General features: G+C 40.5%; 1 protein-coding gene across 2 annotated transcripts in view; it reads left to right on the top strand.

Annotated features, from left to right (window-relative positions):
* Positions 1 to 22,467, top strand: part of MMP24 (matrix metallopeptidase 24) — a 32,849-nt gene that overhangs the window by 5,239 nt on the left and 5,143 nt on the right. For both annotated transcript variants that reach the window (XM_081914422.1, XM_081914423.1), the window contains exons 2-5: positions 8,171 to 8,319; positions 10,163 to 10,279; positions 16,052 to 16,356; positions 20,935 to 21,096. In XM_081914422.1, the coding sequence (XP_081770548.1) occupies positions 8,171 to 8,319; positions 10,163 to 10,279; positions 16,052 to 16,356; positions 20,935 to 21,096 (733 nt within the window). The remainder of the gene's footprint in view (positions 1 to 8,170; positions 8,320 to 10,162; positions 10,280 to 16,051; positions 16,357 to 20,934; positions 21,097 to 22,467) is intronic.

Genomic DNA, 22,467 nt, shown 5'->3' with positions numbered 1-22,467 from the left:
TACTCTAACCATAAGATTCACAATATCATGCAGTTTCTAACACTAACTGTAGAGTGAAGAGATGATCATGTTAAAATATTCTGTTGGGTCATTAGGAGTCCATGTCTCAGCTTCTATTTTAAAGAGGTAAATAAATACTGTAACTGTAACTTTCTCCATAATCACAGTAATGTTGAGTTGTGTGGTTACTGCTCTCTCCTTTTCGGTTCAGTTATTAATTTCTGTTCTTAGTGTATTTTGAGAAGCTTTAAACATTGTCCTCTACTCTATTGACTTGATGTCTTCATAAAAATAATTTTCATCTTTAAGTTTGGTTTTCTTTGACTTTGAAGTAGCTTTGACTTTAGTAGTTTTGAAGAAGCTACTAAAAGTGTTATTAAATACCTTTCCTCCACAGCAAGTTCTGTTTAATGTTTCCAAAATTATGGGTAGCATCTAACAAAATAAGTTGCATTAGCACAATGATTTGTGTTTGTGCAGTGGAGCTCCCCTTCCTCTCTTTCCCTCTCATACACACCACAAATATTCTCCGGGGGGGGGGGGATGACACAGAATAGGTCTAGGGGTGTAGGGGGAGGAGAGAAGTTCTGTTATACAACCCGAAATCCTTGCTCTAACATAACTAATTCATTGGATACCGTCCTGTGTTACTTTTTTATTATTTAGGGATATGTTTGTACATAGCATACGTGTGTGTATGAATAGCATGATCAATTAGGCTGTAATGTATGCTAACGTCTATCATAGTTTGTCTAATATCAATCTAAATTGGATACATCAGTTTACCAGTTTTTGGCAGTTAACCAAAGACCTCCACTAAACACATTCTTATTATGTAGTCCATGTTCTTTCACCTTGCCATAATCTGTTATAATTTTGATATTGAATTCCTGTCTGCTGTATCAGTGACTGATTATTGAAAACATTAGGCATTTGGGGGGCAATACATTAAAGATAGATCCAAGTATGGGCATAGCCAGGATTTTTGTTAGGGGGGACAGGCCTTTTGTTAGCAGCGGGGGGGGGGGGCAGAACCTCAGTTTGCTATGTATTTTTATTGAATTTTATTGATGGGGGGCAGTTGCCCCTCCCTGCCCCCCTTGGCTGATCCGCTTCACATGCAACACTAAGCTATGGCTTGTATAGGAAACCATGAGCTACTGTAGCTACCAGTTGTCCCACAGACAATCAACAAACCATGGCTTATTTATTTGAAGCTTGGTTTGTTTTCCAGCTACTTGAACCTTTGTAGCTTGATGAGCTCTGAGGTTAGGTGGCCAAACATCCCATGGTTAAGGAAGGGTGCTAGTTTTCCACATAATATCAAGTCATAGTTAAAACAAATCAAGATTCATAAGCCAACAACAGGCCATGGCATCAGATTGTGGTTTGTTGGCTACAAACGCGCCATAGTTGAGCCACTGGGCAATGTTCACACAGAACACTAAAAAATGACTTAATAATCCATGTGAATCAGGCCAGTGTTAGCTGGTTTACCCCTTTCATCTATCCAACAGGAAAAGTTAGTTCTGTTCACTGCATTCAGATTCTTACATATTAAATTATTTAATATAGCCGACTAAGGAATTAAATAGTGTTTCATAGCTGAAGCTAGAAAAAATTGAAACAAAGTAAGAAACATTTTTCCGATGACAGCAATAGGCTTTCTGACCACTGTCTTCCAGGGTGGTACATAAAATGCCAACTGTTTCAATTTCCCAGAACAGAGATGAGTTTTCTAGAATATTTGTTCCACCTATAGTTTTAATGTGAAAAATCCAGTGAACTGTTTCAGGCAGGCATTAGGATTCTCAGTCCCCCCCCCCTTCCGTTAACATTTTGTTTGAGTACATTTCCCTATACAATTCTGGCAGTATCAGTTATATGAACTCATGCACCTGAATGTTTTAAGTTCTCTGTTTCCTGAAAAGTTAATCAGATTAAAAGTATATAGAAGAGGGGGGAAATGCTTTGTGCATATTAAAATACCTTGGTCCTATAATTTGGACCTCAAAACTCATAAATGGGTTTTATTATTAAGTCCAAAAGAAATATTGTAACCCTGGGGGGGGGGGAGTTTCAGATCTTTGGGTGAAAATATAGAAACATGGGTTTCTGCCTTAGCTCTGCCACTTCAGGAATTAAAGTACTAAATTGGTCATTTCCCTAAGGTTCAGGGAACGCTGTAAGAAATGTTAATGCATTGTGGGGTTTTGAATGCCACTTTACTGATTCTGAAGGGGAAGCTGTCAATCATGTCAAAAAACTCATTTTATCCCATTTTATATGGCTGTTCTTCTTTATATAGTTTATGGTCACCTGAAAACTGGGGAAAAAAACATATTCTCACCTTCAAGCTTTCTTTTGCAGCTAATCACCCTTAATATGCTGTTGTTGGCATCTGTCTGTGTTGGTAGACAGATTGGTCTCTACAGCCACGGCAGGCGAGGTAAATTTCTAACAGTGACTTCACTTTACCTCGCCTGCTGTGGCTGTAGAGACCAATCTGTCTACCAACACAGACAGATGCCAACAACAGCATATTAAGAGTGATTAGCTGCAAAAGAAAGCTTGAAGGTGAGAATACAGGAGAGACATGTTTTGTTGCAGTTGGGGCAGATGAAGGTACCTGGTTATGATGCTGAAGATGCACCATGACGTTTCTTCTCTGCACTCCTCCCAGTGGTCATTCCTCCTCCGGCCACTGCAATGGATGCACGACCTGGCTGCCTGTCTCCAGGTACTGCGGTTGTTGATGCTGCCAGCCTTCAAATCACGTTTGCAGACATCTTTGTAACACAGAGTTGGTCTGCCAATGCGTTTGGTGCCACCCATAATAGTCCTCTAACTTAAATGTGTTATAGTTTTGGAAATTGTCTTCCTGCAGTCGTTCTGCTAGAATTGGAGAAAGTAATGATGTGCCTAGTATACAGAGGCAAATTTTTAAACATCCCAAGAAAGCTGAAAGATTTCTGAGACCCGTCTTAAGGTCAAAAGCGAGTGCAGGTAAAATTAATCTTTTGCATCCTGAAATAATGGGCATAATTCTTAGTTCTCCAAAATGTACAGTTACAGGAGAGTAACAAGGGGAGAGAATATGGGGGATCCATCTGTGTGGAATGCCAACTGCCTTGAAGGCAAGGCCAGCCTGCAACACTGCCATTTATGTCTACCATTACCTTTGTGGGTTGATTTTCTGCCTGGGAGGGTGCAGCTATACAATTCCCTTGTCATCACTAAGTGATTTCAGCCTGCTTTCTCTTGTCTCCCCTTGTCGCCTAGCTCTGCCCAATAATTGCTTTAAGTGCTTTTTATTTTTGCTCTCTTGTTTGATTATCACACACACACACACAAATGTGAAGAGAGATGCTAAAATTTTAAAGCTGAAATTAAAAGGGAAACTCGTAGTGGTGGGGGAAGTCACGCAGTAAAATGCAACTTACCAGGAAAGTCATGCCTTTTTAGTTGGTGCTAAAACACCAACAATTATTTTAATAATTAAACAAGCAAAAGTGCATTTTAGTGCAAATAAGACAGATTTTTAAAATTATCATCATCATCACCACACTCACAAAAATGGCATGCATCGGGTGTACCAGGAATGGGGAACCTGTGGCCCTTTGGATACTGCTAGACTACAACTCCCATCACCCCTCACCACTGGCCATGTTTGCTGAAACTGAGGGCAGCTGGAGTCCAACAATATTTTTTATGGCTGCAGGTTCTCCATCTCCTAGTATAGATGCATGGGGATAGCCTCACTTGCTCGATAAACACTGCACATATTACAGCTAAGGGCTGTATCCATACCACCCGACTTTTTCAGACTCAAGACAGGGACATACATCTTCTGAGATGATCTTCTGGGTGAGTCACATGACCCATGCCTTGCTCTCACCACCCCCCAAAAGGCAAGGGCAAGGGTATGGCGCTCAAAAGGGTTGCCGCAATCTTGCATGAAAAAATGGGGTATCCCATTTTCTTCTGGGGCACGTAGCAGGTTTCTGGTGCTGTGCATGTGGTGTCCCCTAGCATAAAGGGGCTTAACATTTCCTTTCCTCCCCCCACCCGCATCTCCGCAAATCTGCTCTGCAGGGTCCCCAGCCCTTTGGAGGGTGCACGTGAGGGCTGGAAGGAACAGGGCAGGAAGAAGAACTTCTGTTCCGCAGGTAGAACTGCATTGTTGTTCAATACAATCCGGTTTTCTGCATAAAAAAAGATGGGGAAATCCTACAAAATGATGATAATGACATATAGATGCCCCAATTAAAAAATGAGTTCCAAAAACATGATAATTTGGCTTGGTAATTTGGTGATTTGGTAAAATGTTGGTGTGAAAGAATTCTACTACTTCCTGCTTTTAATAAACACACCTTGAAAAAATATGAAGGGCCCAGCTTCTTTCTCTGAGGAATAAGGTTGCCTACCATTGATGTGTTTTTATTTATTTATATTTTAATAACCACTTACACACAGTTCTCAATGTGATGTGAAATAAAATCACCTTAAAAACAATTAAACAATTAAAAATAAACACACAAATAACATATATCCCAATACAGAATAGACACCCATGGCAGAAACCCATTCATGTAGCTGGAACAAAAATGTCCTCAATTGTTTCCAGAAAGTGTAGCCAGTGGACACTTGCTGTATCTTGTCAGGAATACTGTAACACAGAGCAGGGCTTTCAGTGTGGCTGCCCCTGTTCAGAATTACTGTGGAGCAGGCCTCTGATAGCTTTGGAACTTGCAGAATAACCCTCTCACAGACCACAGTGACCTAATAGGGGCATAAAAGATAAAAGGTATTGGTTTCTCCTCCTGTATGGTTAGAGGAAGCTTACCCAAGCCCTGAGAGAAGAAGGCTTGTTGACATTGTTGTTGAGCTGGATTTGTGGTAAATTGAGATCAATATGTCAGAATTTTTTGGATTGAAAAATTGGGCTTTTGTGATCAAAGATACCTATGATCTTAGTTTGGAGTGTTTAGCAATTGAGATCCTAGATAATTAGCAGAGACAAATAAAGTAGGATTTTAGTTTTGAAAGCATACCCAAAGAACAATCCTCCTTGATGAGCAATATAGGAGAACACTGCCTTTCAATGGAACCAACAGCTAGCCCTAAAATTGATGATACCTTATCCTGGAAGTCCCCAAAATTATTTGTGTAGCTAACTGATGAACAGATGTTGTGTCTGCCTAATAGCCTTTCTATGGCTTAATGACTCAGGATTTTGTTTTTGTCATTTTAATACATCTGGAATCTAAAAACTGGCTGGCTGATACCTCTGCCCACCCCCACCCCTTTTTACTGCCTTTATATATTTTCAATAATGCAAAACGAGAATCAAAGGAAAAAGAAAAACCCATAACAATAAAGCACCTCTGCCTTGAAAAAAACAAGGGCATTGTCATGTAGGAATCCTACCAGTATGTAGATTTGATTCACAAGACCTCAGGTATTTTCAGGTGCTTGAGACACTTATAGTAGTGCTGCATGAATTTTGTGTTTTGTCCATTAAGACCAGAGCTTTTAGTGTCATGATACCTACCCTTCAAAATGTGCTTGCAATGAACACTAGGCAGATACCTACAATATGGCATTTAGGTACCTGCTTAACATATACCTGTTCTCCCAAGCTTTCCCTGAGAGGTGATCCACCTATATTGACATACTAATTGGTTTATCCTGTATTCTGCAGTGTAGGTGATAATGGAAATGGTTGCAAATAAATAAATATGTGGTCACCCTGGGCTGTCATTTAGCAAATCCTCTGAAATGGATGCAAGTCAGTGTTGCGACACCATTGTGCATTATTATTTTTTATAAAATCTGTCTTATTAGAGCTAATGACATAAATTGAGACAACTTGTGTATTTTTATGTATTAAGTTAACAGCAGAGCAGGATTATGCAGCTTTCAAATTAAAGCAAAATACATTTCTAAAATATACTCAACAATGTGCAAATTACCTAGGTGGGCTGGCTGTATAGTTGAGGCAGAGAGCACCAAAGCTTATTTCTGCCTTTCAGGATGTAGTGGCTCAAATCAATGAAGTTTTGTTTCTCAGGCTTCGGGTGAGACATTTGTTTAGGATGTCATTAAATTGAACTGTCTTGAAATATTTTTCATTGTTAACTGCAAATATAAAATCATGTTGCAAATGACTCAAGTGATTATGATCAGTGCCTACCTACTGAAAATTAGTGGCCATGTATCCAATGGGTATAAGTTTTAATCTAGATTGTTATGGTATATATGTCTAACTGCATTTAATTTTTGATTTCTTCAACTCTTTGTCATATCATTATTTGCTGTTATTTTTGTCCTGGACTGTTGTTCTGGGATTGAGTTATTTAGCATTTTAAATACAACATAAATATATTAATATATATGTGTGTGTGTATATATATATATAAACAAAGTCATGCGAGTGAAAATCCATTGCACGAGTAGATGGGCACAACTGGATATTGCTATGTATTTATGAAAGAGAAAATACAAGTATAATTGGAGAAATGTTGCAGTATATAACAGCTTTGTGGGGATATTTTATATAGAAACAGTATGGAAGAAAGAGTTAAATCCTAACCCTCTTTCCAAGTCCCAAGCATGATCTCTTCCCTGCCTCTTCCCACCCTGTCCTCCTCCTGGTGTGGCTGCTTTTTGTTAAGAAAGAAAGGTCCTAAGCATGCTATTTTAAAAAAATGTCACCAACGCAACATTTTTAGTCCTCAGAATGTAGACTATTTTGAGTAAATTACTACTGTAGTCTGTAATAGTTGTGCAATAGAGCTACATTGGTTGATGTCAAAACCTAAGACATTACTGCTACGTTGAAAATATGTTGAATTGGTTTAACTTGTGAGCTCTGCTCTATACATGACAGGTCTGTAAACATCTTATCATCAGAATTTGCAAACATTGTGTGCATTATGCTGGTAAATCCTATGTAGGTAGCAACACCAGTTAAGGTTGCTTTATGACTTACTTTCAATAGAGAACTAACTTTTTCACTTTTTAATCTAATATCAAATTTTAATCCTAGCTGTTTACCTAAGAGTACATATTCCTTTTAAAATTCTATGGACTAATGGTGACTTTATTCCCTTCCCCCATTTTATATGCAATAGAGGGAGATCTTGAACAGGCACTGTCACATATAGTTTGAACCAAAGCTTTGTTTGGAAACAGGACAGTCCTTTGCTTGAGGCTGCCTCCAGTCAGACTGGACAGCCATGATCGAGACTAGAGGAACAAATAGTCTGATCTGTTATAAGACAATGTTCTAATTTTTTCCTTTGAATGTGTTCTTAAAGTCTTTCAAATATTGTTAATATTTAAATGCATTAATTTCCTACATTGTCTTGTCACACCCTAATTTGATTCTCATTGGAACTCTATGTAGTCTGCAGCACTTTGATAACACAAAAACCATGCGGACTACTATCATAAACAGATTTATATATTTTGGGTATGACAAAAAAAAAACCCCAAGAGTGTGAAACAAAAATGTGTGGGCAATCTACCCTCCACCCTCAGAACCACCTGGCATATACTTTAAAATAAGCACATCAGCTGAAATTGAGATATGTACACTAATGACCTGTATGCAGACAAAAGAGATAAATTTGCACACAAACTGTAATTCAACCACCCCTGGGAGGTTAGCAAACTAGCACTGATTATGGCAATCAGGCTTTGCTCATGTTGTACTTTTATTGTTATCCTCAAAACAGCATGTATTCAGATATACCAAGCAGAATGAATGAGCTCAAAATATGCAGCAAACTGTTTCAGCTTTGGATTTACAGTGGTACCTTGGGTTAAGTAATTAATTCATTCCGGAAGTCCGTTCTTAACCTGAAACTGTTCTTAACCTGAAGCACCACTTTAGCTAATGGGGCCTCCTGCTGCTGCCATGCCGCCAGAGCACTATTTCTGTTCTCATCCTGAAACAAAGTTCTTAACCCAAAGCACTATTTCTGGGTCAGCGGAGTCTGTAACCTGAAGCGTATGTAACCTGAAGCGTCTGTAACCCAAGGTACCACTGTACATTAAAACTAATAGAGTGTAACACTTTAAAAATAACACATCTAACCTGCTTATATATACTGTCAAATCAGACTATGTTGTAAACGTGGTTTCGCTTTACCATATTTTTCAGAGCTGGTTAAAAACCTATGGTTATCTGCTCCCTTCTGACACCCGAATGTCTGCTCTGCACTCAGGAAAAGTTATGCAGTCTGCAGTCACCACTATGCAGCAGTTTTATGGCATCCCTGTGACAGGAGTGTTGGACCCAACGACTATTGAGTAAGAGTTACTTCTGTAAACAGTTGAAAGCATTGTATTCACCAAAATCATCATTAATTGCTGGATGAAATCCTGTATAATGTGGACCTACATAAATTCACGTGGTGCTTATGTATTCTCTGGAACAGAACATGTCTCTGACTCCTGGCTCAAATGGCCAACCAAGCCCCATTTCTTGCTAAATAAATTTAACTGGAAATGAACTGATCAACTAACATAATCCATGTTAAATCCAAAATAAGTGTGTTCATACAGGGATTTGTGCTGGTTTAACTAAATCGGTTTAACAACTGGAACTCTGTGCATCACAGAGACATGCAAAAATAACATTGTGTGCAATGTATAATATAACCATTATTGTGTTTTGTCTAAATCCCATATATACAGAGGTATTGCAGTTCTATATCTTAAACCATTCTATAGTCTGGAAGATATGCTATTTCAAAATGCGTCTCTGACATAATCTGAGCCTGATCTTTACTGATTTGCGTAGTGCCAAACTGCATGAGATGTTATTAATGTGCACACGATTTTTCTTGCAGAAATAACTAGCAGAGCTGGACGGTTGTGGGGAGTGATGTTCCATATGGAACTCTGGCATGGAGCGGAAAGTTCTTTAGCCCTCTAGTGTGCTGCAATTGCAATCTGGAACAGGGGAACCCCATTCCTGCAATTTAAGTGGGCAGAGGAGCATTAGCTACTTCTGAAAGAAAAATCACACATTAAGAGCAAATAGTTTGGCTCTTATGTACACATAGTTATATGAATGTCAACTTTCCTCCCTTCCTGCTTCCTACAGCTCAGAATGTAGATAAACTGATTGGTAAATGTATTGATATTTTTACTTTGGTCTAATCTATAATGGAGGGACATGGGTGGCGCTGTGGGTTAAACCACAGAGCCTAGGACTTGCCGATCAGAAGGTCAGCGGTTTGAATCCCCGTGCTCCTGCCAACCTAGCAGTTTGAAAGCACATCAAAGTGCAAGTAGATAAATAGGTACCGCTCTGGCGGAAAGGTAAACAGCATTTCCTTGTGCTGCTCTGGTTCACCAGAAGTGGCTTAGTCATGCTGGCCACACGACCTGGAAGCTCTACGCCGGCTCCCTCGGCCAATAAAGCGAGATGAGCGCCGCAACCCCAGAGTCGGCCATGACTGGACCTAATGGTCAGGGTTCTTTAATCCAGTGTTTCCCAAACCTGGGTCCCCAGTTGATTTTGGACTACAACTCCCATCACCCTTAGCTAGCCAGACCAGTGGTCAGGGTTGATGGGAACTGTAGTTCAAAAACAGCAGGAGACCCAAGTTTGGGAAACACTGCTTTAATCTATAATGGATCCAAGTCATTGTTAAAATATTGTTTTAAGCTCCCTCCCCACTTTCCTGAGTGATTTGGAAATTCCAGAGACAGGTGCTTTTTTTGTTTGTTGTTGCTGTTGTTTTGCGGTTTCCCTGTGAAGAAAGAGAGTCCTGAAAATGTGTGGAGCCTTGAAAGGATAGGAGAAACTGCATGCATGAAAGTGGCACTAGTTCTTAAACATCTTCAGTCTCCAAAAGCAACAGCAAGCCCTCAAGATTGCTTCTTGCTACCCTGCTTCAAAAACTCTAAAAGCTCTTTTTCCGGCCCAGTTCAAGCTGCCCTTTTCTTTATTCCATTTCAGCGCCTGCCCTCCGGGCAGAACACCCTTAGGCAGGCAGGTGTAATCTGCATTCCTAGTTTATCTCGGTTGCCCATTAATTAGCATTCATTATTTGTAGCTGAACCACCAAACAGGACAGCCTAGCTCATAACCATGTCATTTAGCATATTTCCCAGACTCACTAGGGAATATTTCGCTTTCTAGGTGGATGAAGAAGCCTCGCTGTGGTGTTCCTGATCATCCCCACCTAAGCCATAGACGAAGGAGCAAGCGATATGCACTAACTGGACAAAAGTGGAGGCAGAAGCATATCACATACAGGTGTGTATAATCCAGTATTTTAAAGTTCAATACATAGATATTCAACTGAGTTCTATAGGGTGCGTGTGCATGTTTGCATGTTATGTAGCAATCAATATCCCCTAGGTAATTTTGACTTATTTAACAGCCTGCTGCATATAAATGCCCAGGATACACATTTTCAGTAAGGATAAGCAATTGGAGTCACCTAGTCCAAATCTCTTCCCTTCAGAGATACTGCCTGCTCCCAAATCACCCCAGAAGACATGTGACAGGAGTGGCAAGTCAAACCACTGTCTCCCAGCTTCTGTTTCCTATCTATAAAATGAAAATACAAACAATTATGGAAGCATTATATTATATTGTATTATATTAGTAACCATAGCATAAGTTATGGTTTTGAGCCCCACGTTGGGCAAAAGATTCCTGCATTGCAGGGGGTTGGACTAGATGACCCTTGTGGGCCCTTCCAACTCTATCGTTCTGTGATTCTAAGCATTCACACAAAAATGATATAACTCTTTTAAAATACTTATGTGTTTATACTAATAAAATTGTGCTGCCTCCACTGTCAGAGGCCGTATGTTTCTGAATGTTCGTTGTTGGAAGGGAGAGTGCTGTTGCGCTCAGGTTATGCTTGTGGGCTTCCCAGGGGCATCTGCTTGGCCACTGTGAGAACAAGGCTGTGTCACTAGATGGGCCACTGCCTGGTCCAAAAGGGCATTTATTATGTCTTATGCAAATACAGCACCACACGGGGCTTGATTCTTTTATGTGTTATACATATTGTATACATAGAGATGTGGGTGGCGGTGTGGTCTAAACCACGGAGCCTCTTGGGCTTGCCAATCAGAAGGTCGGTGGTTCAGATCCCCACGACGGTGTGAGCTCCCGTTGCTCTGCCTCAACTCCTGCCAACCTAGCAGTTTGAAAGCATACCACTGCAAGTACCGTATTTTTCGCACCATAGGACGCACTTTTTCCCCTCCAAAAATGAAGGGGAAATGTGTGTGCGTCCTATGGTGCAAATGCAGGCTTTCGCTGAAGCCTGGAGAGTGAGAGGGGTCGGAGCGCACCGACCCCTCACGCTCTCCAGGCTTCGCACACCTCTCCGCAAGCAGCGGGAGCCCAGCGCTGGGCTCCCGCTGCTTGCGGAGACTGCCTGCATGCCGAAGCCTGCGCGCACTGAGCTCAGCGCGCCCAGGCTTCGCGGACCTCTCCGCAAGCAGCGGGAGCGCTCCTGCTGCTTGCGGAGACTTGCCAGCATGCCTAAGCCTGCGCGCGCTGAGCTCAGCGCGCCCAGGCTTCGCGGACCTCTCCGCAAGCAGCGGGAGCGCTCCCAAGGCTTGCAGAGAACTGCCTGTTTGGGGGCTGGGGTCGGGGGAAGCTCAAGCTTCCCCCGCCCCAGCCCCGCGCCTGGGGGGAAAATAATTCCCCCCCCTTTATTTCCCCCCCAAAAAACTGGGTGCGCCCTATGGTCCGGTGCGCCCTATGGTGCGAAAAATACGGTAGATAAACAGGTACCACTGTGGCGGGAAGGTAAATGGCATTTCTGTGTGCTCTGGCTTCCGTCATAGTGTTCTGTGCACCAGAAGCGGTTTAGTCATGCTGGTCACATGATCTGGAAAGCTGTCTGTGGACAAACACCAGCTCCCTTGGCCTGAAAGTGAGATGAGCACCTCAACCACATTGGCCTTTGATTGGACTTAACTGTCCAGGGGTCCTTTACCTTTACCTTTACCTTTACCCATTTTTTTTCCGCTTACATTTTTTGGATATACTTAGTCAGACATTTTGTTAAAAAACAACACAATTAATGAGTGACTTGGACATAAGCGGGCATTCAATGCAGCAAGCAGTCTGACCCAGGCAAACCTTGACTGCCAAATTCCATGTATAAAATTAGCTTAAAATGGATTTCTCCTTCATTGCTAACTGCAAAGGAATTTATAAGTAAAAAGACAACAGGGTATTTTCTTTCTTTCTTTAAAGCCCTTTAATCATTTATTTTTGCTATCTTTAATCTGATGTCTGACACACTTACTCCCTCTAAACTTAGCTGAAAAGGTGACTTTGTTAGTTATTTTATCTTAATTTATTCCAACCTTGCAAGATGGAAGTGATTGCAAAGTCTGCTTCAGGGAGAATGCTACATTTCAGTCTGCCTAAGTGATGAATTTCAATAGATAATGGTATTTTTAGCTTACTTTATTAAAAAAAAAAAAAAAGGTAGGAGCCAAAAGTTCCATGTTAAAATTGGACTTAAATTAGGCTCTCCAGTCTCTTGTATTCTTTGCTTAGTTATTGGTAGAATGTCCATGAATGCATTCCTTTGTGTGTGTCGCCCCTTTCATTGAAGTAAATGGGGAAATCCCTTTGAAGTCTGACAGCTCCATATGTACCTTTACAATTTGCCAATTCCTTCCTCAACCTCCAAGCATGCAGCAATATGGCTTCGCCATCCTTCTCTCAAGCTTGCTGTGGCACAAGCAGAGAGTGTTGTTTTCCTGTTTGTTACCCTGGATTGGGATGAAAGTGGACAAATTGAACACTGTCCAAGAGCCAAAGATTCATACAGATTTTCTGTACTGGTGTTCTTAAAGCAACAGATTGAGATTTGGGATTCTTCAAGATTAGGGATTCTTTAGGACACCTGAAAGACTTTGTACACACCTCTAGTATGGACACAGCTATCAATCTAATGATAGCTGCTATAGTAACAATATCCTTCTTCTAGAAAATAAATAGATTGCTCCACCTCTCTTGGGTTGTGTTCAGGTTTAGAATCATAGAGTGGTGGCCAGGAGCAAAAGAGGACAGGGCCCCTGCACCTTTACACCTGCTGAAATTTAGCCTTCTATACAATTATCAAAAGTGCTGAACCCCTGCTTTCGTTTGCATCTGGCCACCGTAAACTCATCATGTGATAAGCCACTTAGTACAGATCAGAGAAGGACAAGCACTAGTTTCATGCAAAAGTGCTTACTTACTGTTTGTAACGCGTTGGTGCTTCTGGAAATAGATGTCTGTGTTTGTTATTTATTTGTGCATGCTTTATGTTGTTTATGGGATGGCATTAAATGGCATCAGCCCACATGTGCAACTGGCTTCCACTCCATGTGCAACACAGGACTTCCATTCCATTTCCTTCCCTGTACTTCTAGCAAAAAGCGTGCTAGAATGTCCCTGTTTTCTGAGGAATGTTGGAGGGTATGTGTTCGTAAAGAAATTGCCATCTTGTATGCATTACCATAGTGTGATGCAAGTTTTACAGAAATGTTTGTAATTAAAACTATTTGGATTTTTTTAATGCAGATTAGGGTTATTTGCATAAGTCAATTTGTATCGGAACATTTTAAAATTTTCTGATGCCCTAGACTTGAACATGATCTAATTTAGTACTATTTTTATTTTACTTGCATTTGGTAAACCAGAGATGGCTAAGCTCTAACTCTCTGGACCTTGCTCAACTATAGGTCCCAAAACTAAAGATAATAGCAATGAAAATAATTAATTACAACCTTGAGACTGCTAAACTTGCCTAATACTGCATTTACAGTTGGAAAAATAAAGCTCTGGACCCCACACCACCGTTTATATGGAGATAATCTTTTCCTTTTAGCTGCCTTGATAGGCAGCTATTGATTTAGTCCCCTATTGATAATTCCTTGTACAATTTCAGGCTGCAGTATTTCACAATTTTATCTGAAAATTTGGTAGCTACTTTTTAACTAGAGACTGACAACTACTAATGTATAGCCATGCTTCCCTCTAGTGGTTGATGCTGGTGACTACAACCAATTTTTAAGTGCTGGTATTTTAAAGGTTTTCAGACTTTGCTTTGGTTTCTGTGTTTATTCTTTTAGTTAGGAACTCTTGGGCATGGCATGGAACATTAAGTATTGCTGAGGATTCAAAGATATGGAGGTGTGACCATGTCTGTTCTTGGCTCTGCCCTTAGTGAGCAGAGTGTGTTCCAGAGATTATGCCTGTTAACAGTTGTCCATGAATGAATGGAGCTAACAAAGGCTGGAAGTCAACATGGTTCTACAGCAATGGTTCCATCAGCACAAACCTTTCAGCTTGCCAGGTGGAACACTCTCTGGCCTCTTCCCCCTGCATGTTGTTCTGGTGGTTCTCCTGTCCCCCACAGAACCAAATGGGGGGTACGGAGGGGGGAGGGAAGACTCATTGCACTAGCAGCACTTCTTGTGCTGACTGCTCCTGGTGCAACTGCTTAGTTTAAACCAGGCCAGAATATTTTAATAGGTAGTCTAAAATAAAATATTATAAATTGATCAATTGTAACTATTTTTAGTTACAATTAATTGCAATTTAAGGGCCATTACAGACCCAATCCTTTTCATTTCAGGTCCAAATAATGTTGGCCATATTGATAAAATAGGAGTTTCCACCCTGAAGGGTTATAAAGTTGGCTTATTGAACAAGCCATGCTTTAAGGTTAAGCTGTATTGCAAAACTATGATTAAACAAACAAACAAAAAAAGGAGTGAAAACCTCTGACCTCATGGCTATGTCATCTGAGTGTCAGAAAACTCGTTCCTGTAAAGATGTCATCTATCCTTTCTTTCTTGTAATTCACTGTACCTTACTTTGCATGTGAGGTGATTTCCCCCATCTCCCTTTCCTGTCACCTAACATTGTTTTTTATCAACATTTATTAATTTTTGTCTTTCTGGTTTTCCTAAACCCTGATTCTTCTCTCTCTTACTCTTCTCGTGTGAGAATCTATCAACATTCTCACCCTTTACTGACATTACTCTAATTCTGTGATATCCTGTGGTTAAATTCTAGATGAAGGCAATCCATTGATTTTGTACAATGGTGTAACATTTCATATGCCTTTTCCACCCCGCACATTATCAATGGCAACATGCTTTTTAGACTATAGTCTGCTAACATTCCTGAGTCAGTCACTTTTACCCATATAAGAAGCAAATGGTACTAGTAATAGATTCTGCAGTCGTTGTGGATAAAGTTGAGCATTGCGGTTGGATGGGATGCTAAGCAGTTACGCTATAGAGACAGTTCTGTATTACATATGGGGATTATCTGGGATTAATTCCACCAAGTGACCACACTGACAAGCTGATTGGCTTTCTGTATAGCAGCTTGTGCAGTTTATCCCACTGCCAGGTTTGCTGCTGTGTAGGGTTTTGAATAGAGAGAGATGATGTATTGGGGCCTCTAAACTATAGCCAAATAGGTTCCTGTTTCTGGACTGAGACAACATTGCGAGGAGAGGTTACACTGAATCAACCCGTCCAGTCTCCAGTATTAAGAAATGCTTTGCCAGTCTGGTAGCCAAAAGGGTTGAGCACAGCCTTCATAATTTGCATTCCAGATTCAGTGCAGAACTGTGATTAGGAAATAAAGGTATATTACTGTGTCCAAAACACTTCCCGTATGTCCAGTTGGGAGCTCAGGAACCTGTTATCTGACCAAGCCTTGAGTATTCATATTGAGAGGACAGTAAATGGCTCTTATCAGTGGTGGCCTTGTTGTTGTGGATTAGCTGTTGGAATGCAATACTTTTAAGTGATTACGTTTTCTGAATTTTGTTAACCCTCTAGTTATTATTATGTAGGAAATATTTGTAAACCTCATAATGTGTACCGTACCTGAAAGGACTCTCAAAAGATATCAAAGTGCTCAAAATGTAGTATTACAGTTGTGTCGATCTGAGTCCTGAAACATGTTTGTTAACATCAGAGAATATGAAATTCTCTGAATGAATCCTCCTAAATAAACCCCTTCTCATCTTATTCACAGTGTTCACAACTACACCCCCAAGGTTGGAGAGCTTGATACAAGGAAAGCCATCCGGCAAGCATTTGATGTTTGGCAGAGGGTGACTCCGCTCACCTTTGAAGAAGTTCCTTACCATGAAATTAAAAGTGACAGAAAAGAGGCAGATATTATGATATTTTTTGCTTCTGGTTTCCATGGTGACAGCTCTCCTTTTGACGGGGAGGGTGGATTCCTAGCCCATGCCTATTTTCCTGGACCAGGGATAGGAGGCGATACTCATTTTGATTCAGATGAACCATGGACACTGGGAAATTCTAACCATGATGGTAAGATGACGTGGGGTTTTTATAACAGTATTTTTGATATGATATTTCATGAGGCAGTTGGCTTGCAGAAGGGAAGAGGTGTCATCACAGGACTTCCTGTAAGAATGTGGTCCAAAGTTTGGTGATACTGAGGTGGACAAAAATCCGTGCTCCGCCCAAGAACATGAGTTTGCCCTCCAAAAAATAATGCCAGTTTTGCTTATAAATCCAAAGCAATATGAACCGACAGATGAAATTTAAATGGCACTCTGATCTAGCTGCCTGAGAAACTAGAACAATTCTCAGGGAAAAGGGAAAAGGGAAAAGAGAGAAAATTAATTGGTGAAATTAAGTTTACACAAAAAGATTAATTACTGTAAGTACTAAGTAAATATGACATCAAATGTTTCAGATGCATTTGAGATCCAAACTGCACTCAGATCTGTGTAATTGACATTTGAACAAGATGTACATTTCTAACACCCTACATACAAAAGTCCAAATAGAAGAATTAATTCCTGGATTTGGGGATCTGTGTCTACGCTAGTTGGACTTTAGGGATGTGCAATCTATTCAAACATCATTCTTGTGCATCAATGTTCAATGGGATAAAACAACCCATTAGTTGGGGCAAAAAGGCCCATTGATGGTAGAAAAGACTGTTGTCCAATCTGGGTTCAAATAAATTTTAAGTGAGTGATTCTGTAGCCCAAGGTCTGATGATAGCATCTTTTGCAGAGACGATGCTGTGCAGTGATGCTTTTCCAGTAAAGTCCGTGCTATAAATACAATTATTATTTTTTAACAAGGCTTCACTGTGAAATGTTCTCCTCTAATTATGGTGATTATGTGGGAAATACAAATATTTTAAATCCCAGTATATTCTTCAAGTAGGTAATACCACAGTATGAAGCCACCCTCCCTCTGAGGCTGTTACCCAGAGGCTGGGGGAAAATAATTGGATGTAGAGTGCTCAGCTGTGATGAGGGTACTTGGAGAAAATAGATACACTACTTGATTGTTTCAGGGATTTTGTTAAAATAATGGTTCTCAGAGGTCTCTCTCTATATATATATTTGCACCGATTCTTCTGATTTTGTATTATTGTTCCCCACCACAGTATTTTTCTGGTTTAATGTTGTGTGATGAGGTTGCCTTACTCCACTGTAGAAACTACATAAATATAACATAAACATAGTATCTCCTCCATGGATGTGGGGCTGTGGTTGCTGCTAAAATTGGCTTCTGCGTGGTTGGGACGCCACAGGACTGTCATTATATATACAATTGCTTAAGAAACCACTGTGGGAATCTTACTGTCCTACGGAGTTGCAGTGCTAGTATACATTGCTATACATTTCAGTTGTTTCATGTAGGAAGCCTGATATAAGTGGAAAGGCAGTGGCATAGTTACTGCCCAAAACTGCTTTCAGGGCTCCTTGTGAATGGATATTAAGCATTTGTTGTTTATGTACTACTCACACTTCGTATCAGATCATTGTGAAGTTGCCATTTCTCAGCTACCTCAAGTTAATGAAACCACATCCTATTTTACCACCACATTGAGCCATTATCATTTAAAAAATATTTTGTATGCCCCCAATCCTAAGCATCTTGCTTTGGTGCCTCTCCCAGTAAGCAGGGAGCCCCTCATGTTTAATTATTGAAAATGAAAATGTGTTTTTAAAGATTAGAGAGAAGGCAGAATAAATATGGAACAACTGCACAGCAAAATAAACTACAAATTCAGAGTTCCTAAAATGCATTGGTTAACTCCTATATGCCATCCTGGTTGAGACAGAGGTGGCACCCCCCCCCCCCACCCATGATAAAGTAGACTTTCAAAATCTGTATCCCAGGTAGGTGAACCCTTGTCCTCAGTTTCCTCAAATAATATCCTTTCAAAACTGACAGTGAAGTCCCTTTCTCCCTTGCTTTGAAAATTATACTGATTACCAAATCATACTTCTTTAGCCCCCACCGCTTCCATCAGCTATACAGCCAAACATACAGGGAAGGGCTGTAGCTCAGTGGTAAAACAGCTCCAGGTTCTGCTGGTACAGACTCCTGCTGGAAATATTGGAGAGCAGTCAGTGAAGCCAAACTAGATGGAACAATGGTCTCACGCGGTATAATGCAGATTTTGATGGCCCTGGACCTAGATCCACAGCAGGCTGAATCCTGGGCATTGACATTTGCATTGATTTTATATAAATATATATATGCAGGCTGTTGTTGGTGTGGCAGGTATAGAGATTTATTTGATTAACCTGACTGCTGGTGACCTGAGATGAATTCTGGATCACTTAGTACTTTTGAAAGGTGGTGAAAAGCATGAAAAGCCCAGTGTGTAATTAGGGGCTCCAGGTGCTCCGCAACAAAATTGTTCTATTACACAAACCAGTCATTTAATGGATTATTAGCTTCTCATGAACAATTGGGTACAGAGAAATCCTGGGCCTTCGCAGCCTTCCTGTAACTCAAGATGGCTTTGCTTCACCCATAATGCCCCAAGGACTGTTGATTGGGGGTGGTATCCTAACTAAGGCTGCGTGAACCATTTACTCAGCACTCACTATGTTTCTGGTGCTAGGCTGTAATTCCATGTTCACATGGCATTATCCAAAATGCATTCGTATCCTGTGCTTTGCCATGAAATATTACTGTCTGGTGTGTTTTTTCTCAAACCAGCCTCTCTCCATCTGGAATCCTTAAGTCATTCCTAATTCATCTCTAGCCAAGCTGTGAAACACCTTGGCATACAAATCTGAAACAAATGAAGTCATGAAGCTGTGCTAATGTGAACAGTTGGGGTGGCGTTGGGGAAGGGGGAGAGCCGTGAAATGCACAGCAGTGGTATTGGGGGGGGGACGGACACTCACTGCAGTCTGAGCCAGTAATGTCAACACCCCCAAACTATACTTGGAGAAGTCCATTGATGTTAGGGAGTCTATTCTTAGTATGATTTCATTGGGTACCACACCACATGATTTAGATAAGGCTGTTCCACATTTTGCTGTCATACCCTAAATTCAGATAGCAACTGTACTTTATTCATACATTATACTGCAAGAACTAAAGAGGACAGTCACTAGTGACAAAATAAATGCCTATGTCTTGACGCTATACTAAATTAGGAGCTTTTCTTCAGACCTTACCGCACCTTTCAGAGGACACATCAGTTTTTTTGCAGTTCCTAAACAATTTTTATTTCTCAGGTTGTTTTAAGATCTGCTCTTAGAACTCTCCTCTGTTGCCTTTCTGAAAATCAGGCAGCTATTACAACAGAAAAAAATTGACTTAAGTGGATGAAACCATTTCAACATTCTATCCACTTTCTTTTATCTACTTTGCTATATTATCTGCTTTGCTATCCTATTAAAGGGGCTCATCTAATCTTTGCCATCGTATTAAAACTATCTCCCTTCTGTCATTCCTACTTGTTTAGACCCCGGTCACATGTTTGTTTCATTTCTCTTACTTTTCAATGTGCTGCTACATGGTTAGGACTGCCTTTCACTTATTTTCAACTTACAGAACTGAAATAAATGAAGTGTGTCTCATTAATAATATTGTTGCCATGCTGGCAAAGCTTAATTCTCAGTTTAATAACAAAGTAGGGCAGTTATAGACAGATTAGGATCAGCCACATTTTACTTTAAATAATCATGGTTTTGTTGTCATTACTCTCAACCACACATGTGATTTATTTTATGGCCTACTTGTTTAATAACCTTGTCTTTATTTATCAGATTACTCCTGTTTTGACCGCTAAGCACCCCTCACTCTTTGAGGACATCCATTTTCATGTTGATAAGAATCAGTCCTCCCGATTTCCCAAATGAAACTGTTGTACTGTTTGTAACTGTTTATTTGATTTTATTTGCTCTGATCCCAAGACTCCAAATTGATTTTTTAAAGGCACAATTTTGTACTGAAAAACAGAATTCCAAAATCCATAGCCACAAAACTTTTACTACCCTTTGCCACAGTCCTTTGCTTCATGAGATGTCCTTGAGCAACAAAGCCATTTGATGCAAGAAAGGGCATGTCTAGGATGCATTTTTGCCTCCCTTATTTTGATGCTGTTCTGACTCTCATTAGCTTCTAGTCATCACTTTCCCTAAACTCCAAAAGCCCAGTGCTACATATTTTACTTTTAAGATGCTGATCAGGGACTTCTTCACAAACAGTTAATTGAATCTGGGGCATACATCTTTAGACTGAGGTTTTATATTTTCTCTCTCTCTCTCTCAACTTCTCAAAATATATTCTCTCAATTTTGCAGAGTGATTCAGTCATTGTCTCTTTTGCTGGTTTAATTACACATTGTCAACAGTCTTTTGCAAACTCCTATCACATTATATTTAGCGGACAACAAAGAATCTGTTGGTGCCTTAAAAGATGAATGTGTCTGTTGCACCATAAATATGAACCAGGGACTTCCTGGTCATACTCTTACCAATTGCAATGCACCAGCTACTGCATCTGATGTTCATCTAATTAGACCAGGTGCATTGCAAGACTTATTTTTAAAAGTATTCCTGCTGAGCCTCTATGGATGTTAACACTGATGCTTGTAACATCTTGCCTCTGTAGGAAATGACCTCTTTCTCGTTGCGGTGCATGAACTGGGCCATGCCCTAGGCCTTGAGCACTCCAATGACCCCAGCGCCATCATGGCTCCTTTTTATCAATATATGGAAACGCACAACTTTAAGTTACCACAGGATGACCTTCAAGGAATCCAGAAGATCTATGGTAAGATGGAACCTGGTTTATTAATTGCCATTGGCAGGATGCCAATTCCTCATCGCCTCCCATAAGCTCAGGCAACTTAAGGTACTGAAATATACAGATGTATATATTTATTTGGGATGTGTGGGCATGTGGTGGCTGTGCCCATGTTGTTGTTTTTTTTAATAAAGCTTATAGCAAGGGAAAGCGCACTTAAAATAACTCCCACTTATTTTTCATTACCAATCAATTGTTCGTGTAAATAAACCTCTTCAGGAAAATTATCAGGGTCTGGGTTTGACACACTGCAGTAAAAACAAAGTTGACTTCCAAAGCTGAAAGGCAGTCACCAAAAAACTGCCTCTTCCCATGTCTTGCATCTTGGTAACTGATAAACAGGGCACTCTTAGAATACTGTCATCAGGGAACCTTGAGGCCTTTCCAGATGTTCACTGTGAGCAATGAACAGGTCACTGAGCAGGTGAGCAGGAGGCATATGAAGTGACTTTCCCTTGTAATTGCATGGGGAAATTGCATTTCCCCCCTACTGTAATATGCTGCTGACTGGTAATATTCCATTTCCATCCTGCGCAACTGTTGTGAGTATAACCAACTAGTAGAGTAGTTGCTCAAGTCTGACAAATATTTCAGTGCTCAATCTTCCTCTTTTATTCCCTCCCCCTTCCCCCAAACTGTCAGCATTTTAAGAAGTATTTCAGACTGCAATATCAATACGGAAAGGAATTCTTAGCCAGATTTTAAAATGAAATCATTTATATACTACCAATTCCAGCGATGCTGCCCTTTCTCCCACAGCAACACTCTGCCACTGTTTGATTCTTTGCCTCCTTTTTCTGTTTCCATGTAGTTCTATGGACTCCCCCTTTCCAGTACTGGAACACACCTCTTTACTGACATCCACCCCCTTAAAATAACAATGAAGAGAAGAGCAGCAAAACACACAAACACACAAAGACACACACACACGAGCCATGAAAAGAGCTCTCCCTTTCAGTGTTATCCTGCTTGCAGCAAGGCCACACCCTTCCAATGGGATATTGTGGTGCTGGTACCATGTAACAGTGTTCCAAAAAAACTAAATTGTGAGGGCTTCTAATACCTCAGTGATTACGACATGAGAAGCAGCATAAAAATGAGAACTCAGTCAAGATGAAGAGTGTTCCACTGTCAGGATGTCACCACCGAGAAGGTTTCCCCCCTGGTAGCCAGTTCTGCTATCTTTTGGATGTTGAAGAATAAGGAAAACGAATAATAGATTACAACCAACATGTGGAGACAGGCAGTCCTTCAGGTACCCTAGCCCCAAGTTGTGAAGAGCTTTAAAAACCCAAACTGGCACTTTGACGTAGGAGTTAGTGCAGTTGAACCACCAAA

The sequence above is a fragment of the Podarcis melisellensis genome, assembly GCF_964234715.1.
Source record: "Podarcis melisellensis genome assembly, chromosome: 6".
NCBI classification, from domain to species: domain Eukaryota; kingdom Metazoa; phylum Chordata; class Lepidosauria; order Squamata; family Lacertidae; genus Podarcis; species Podarcis melisellensis.
Note: the sequence above shows the minus strand (reverse complement) of the source record. Positions and strands in the feature narration are given on the sequence as shown.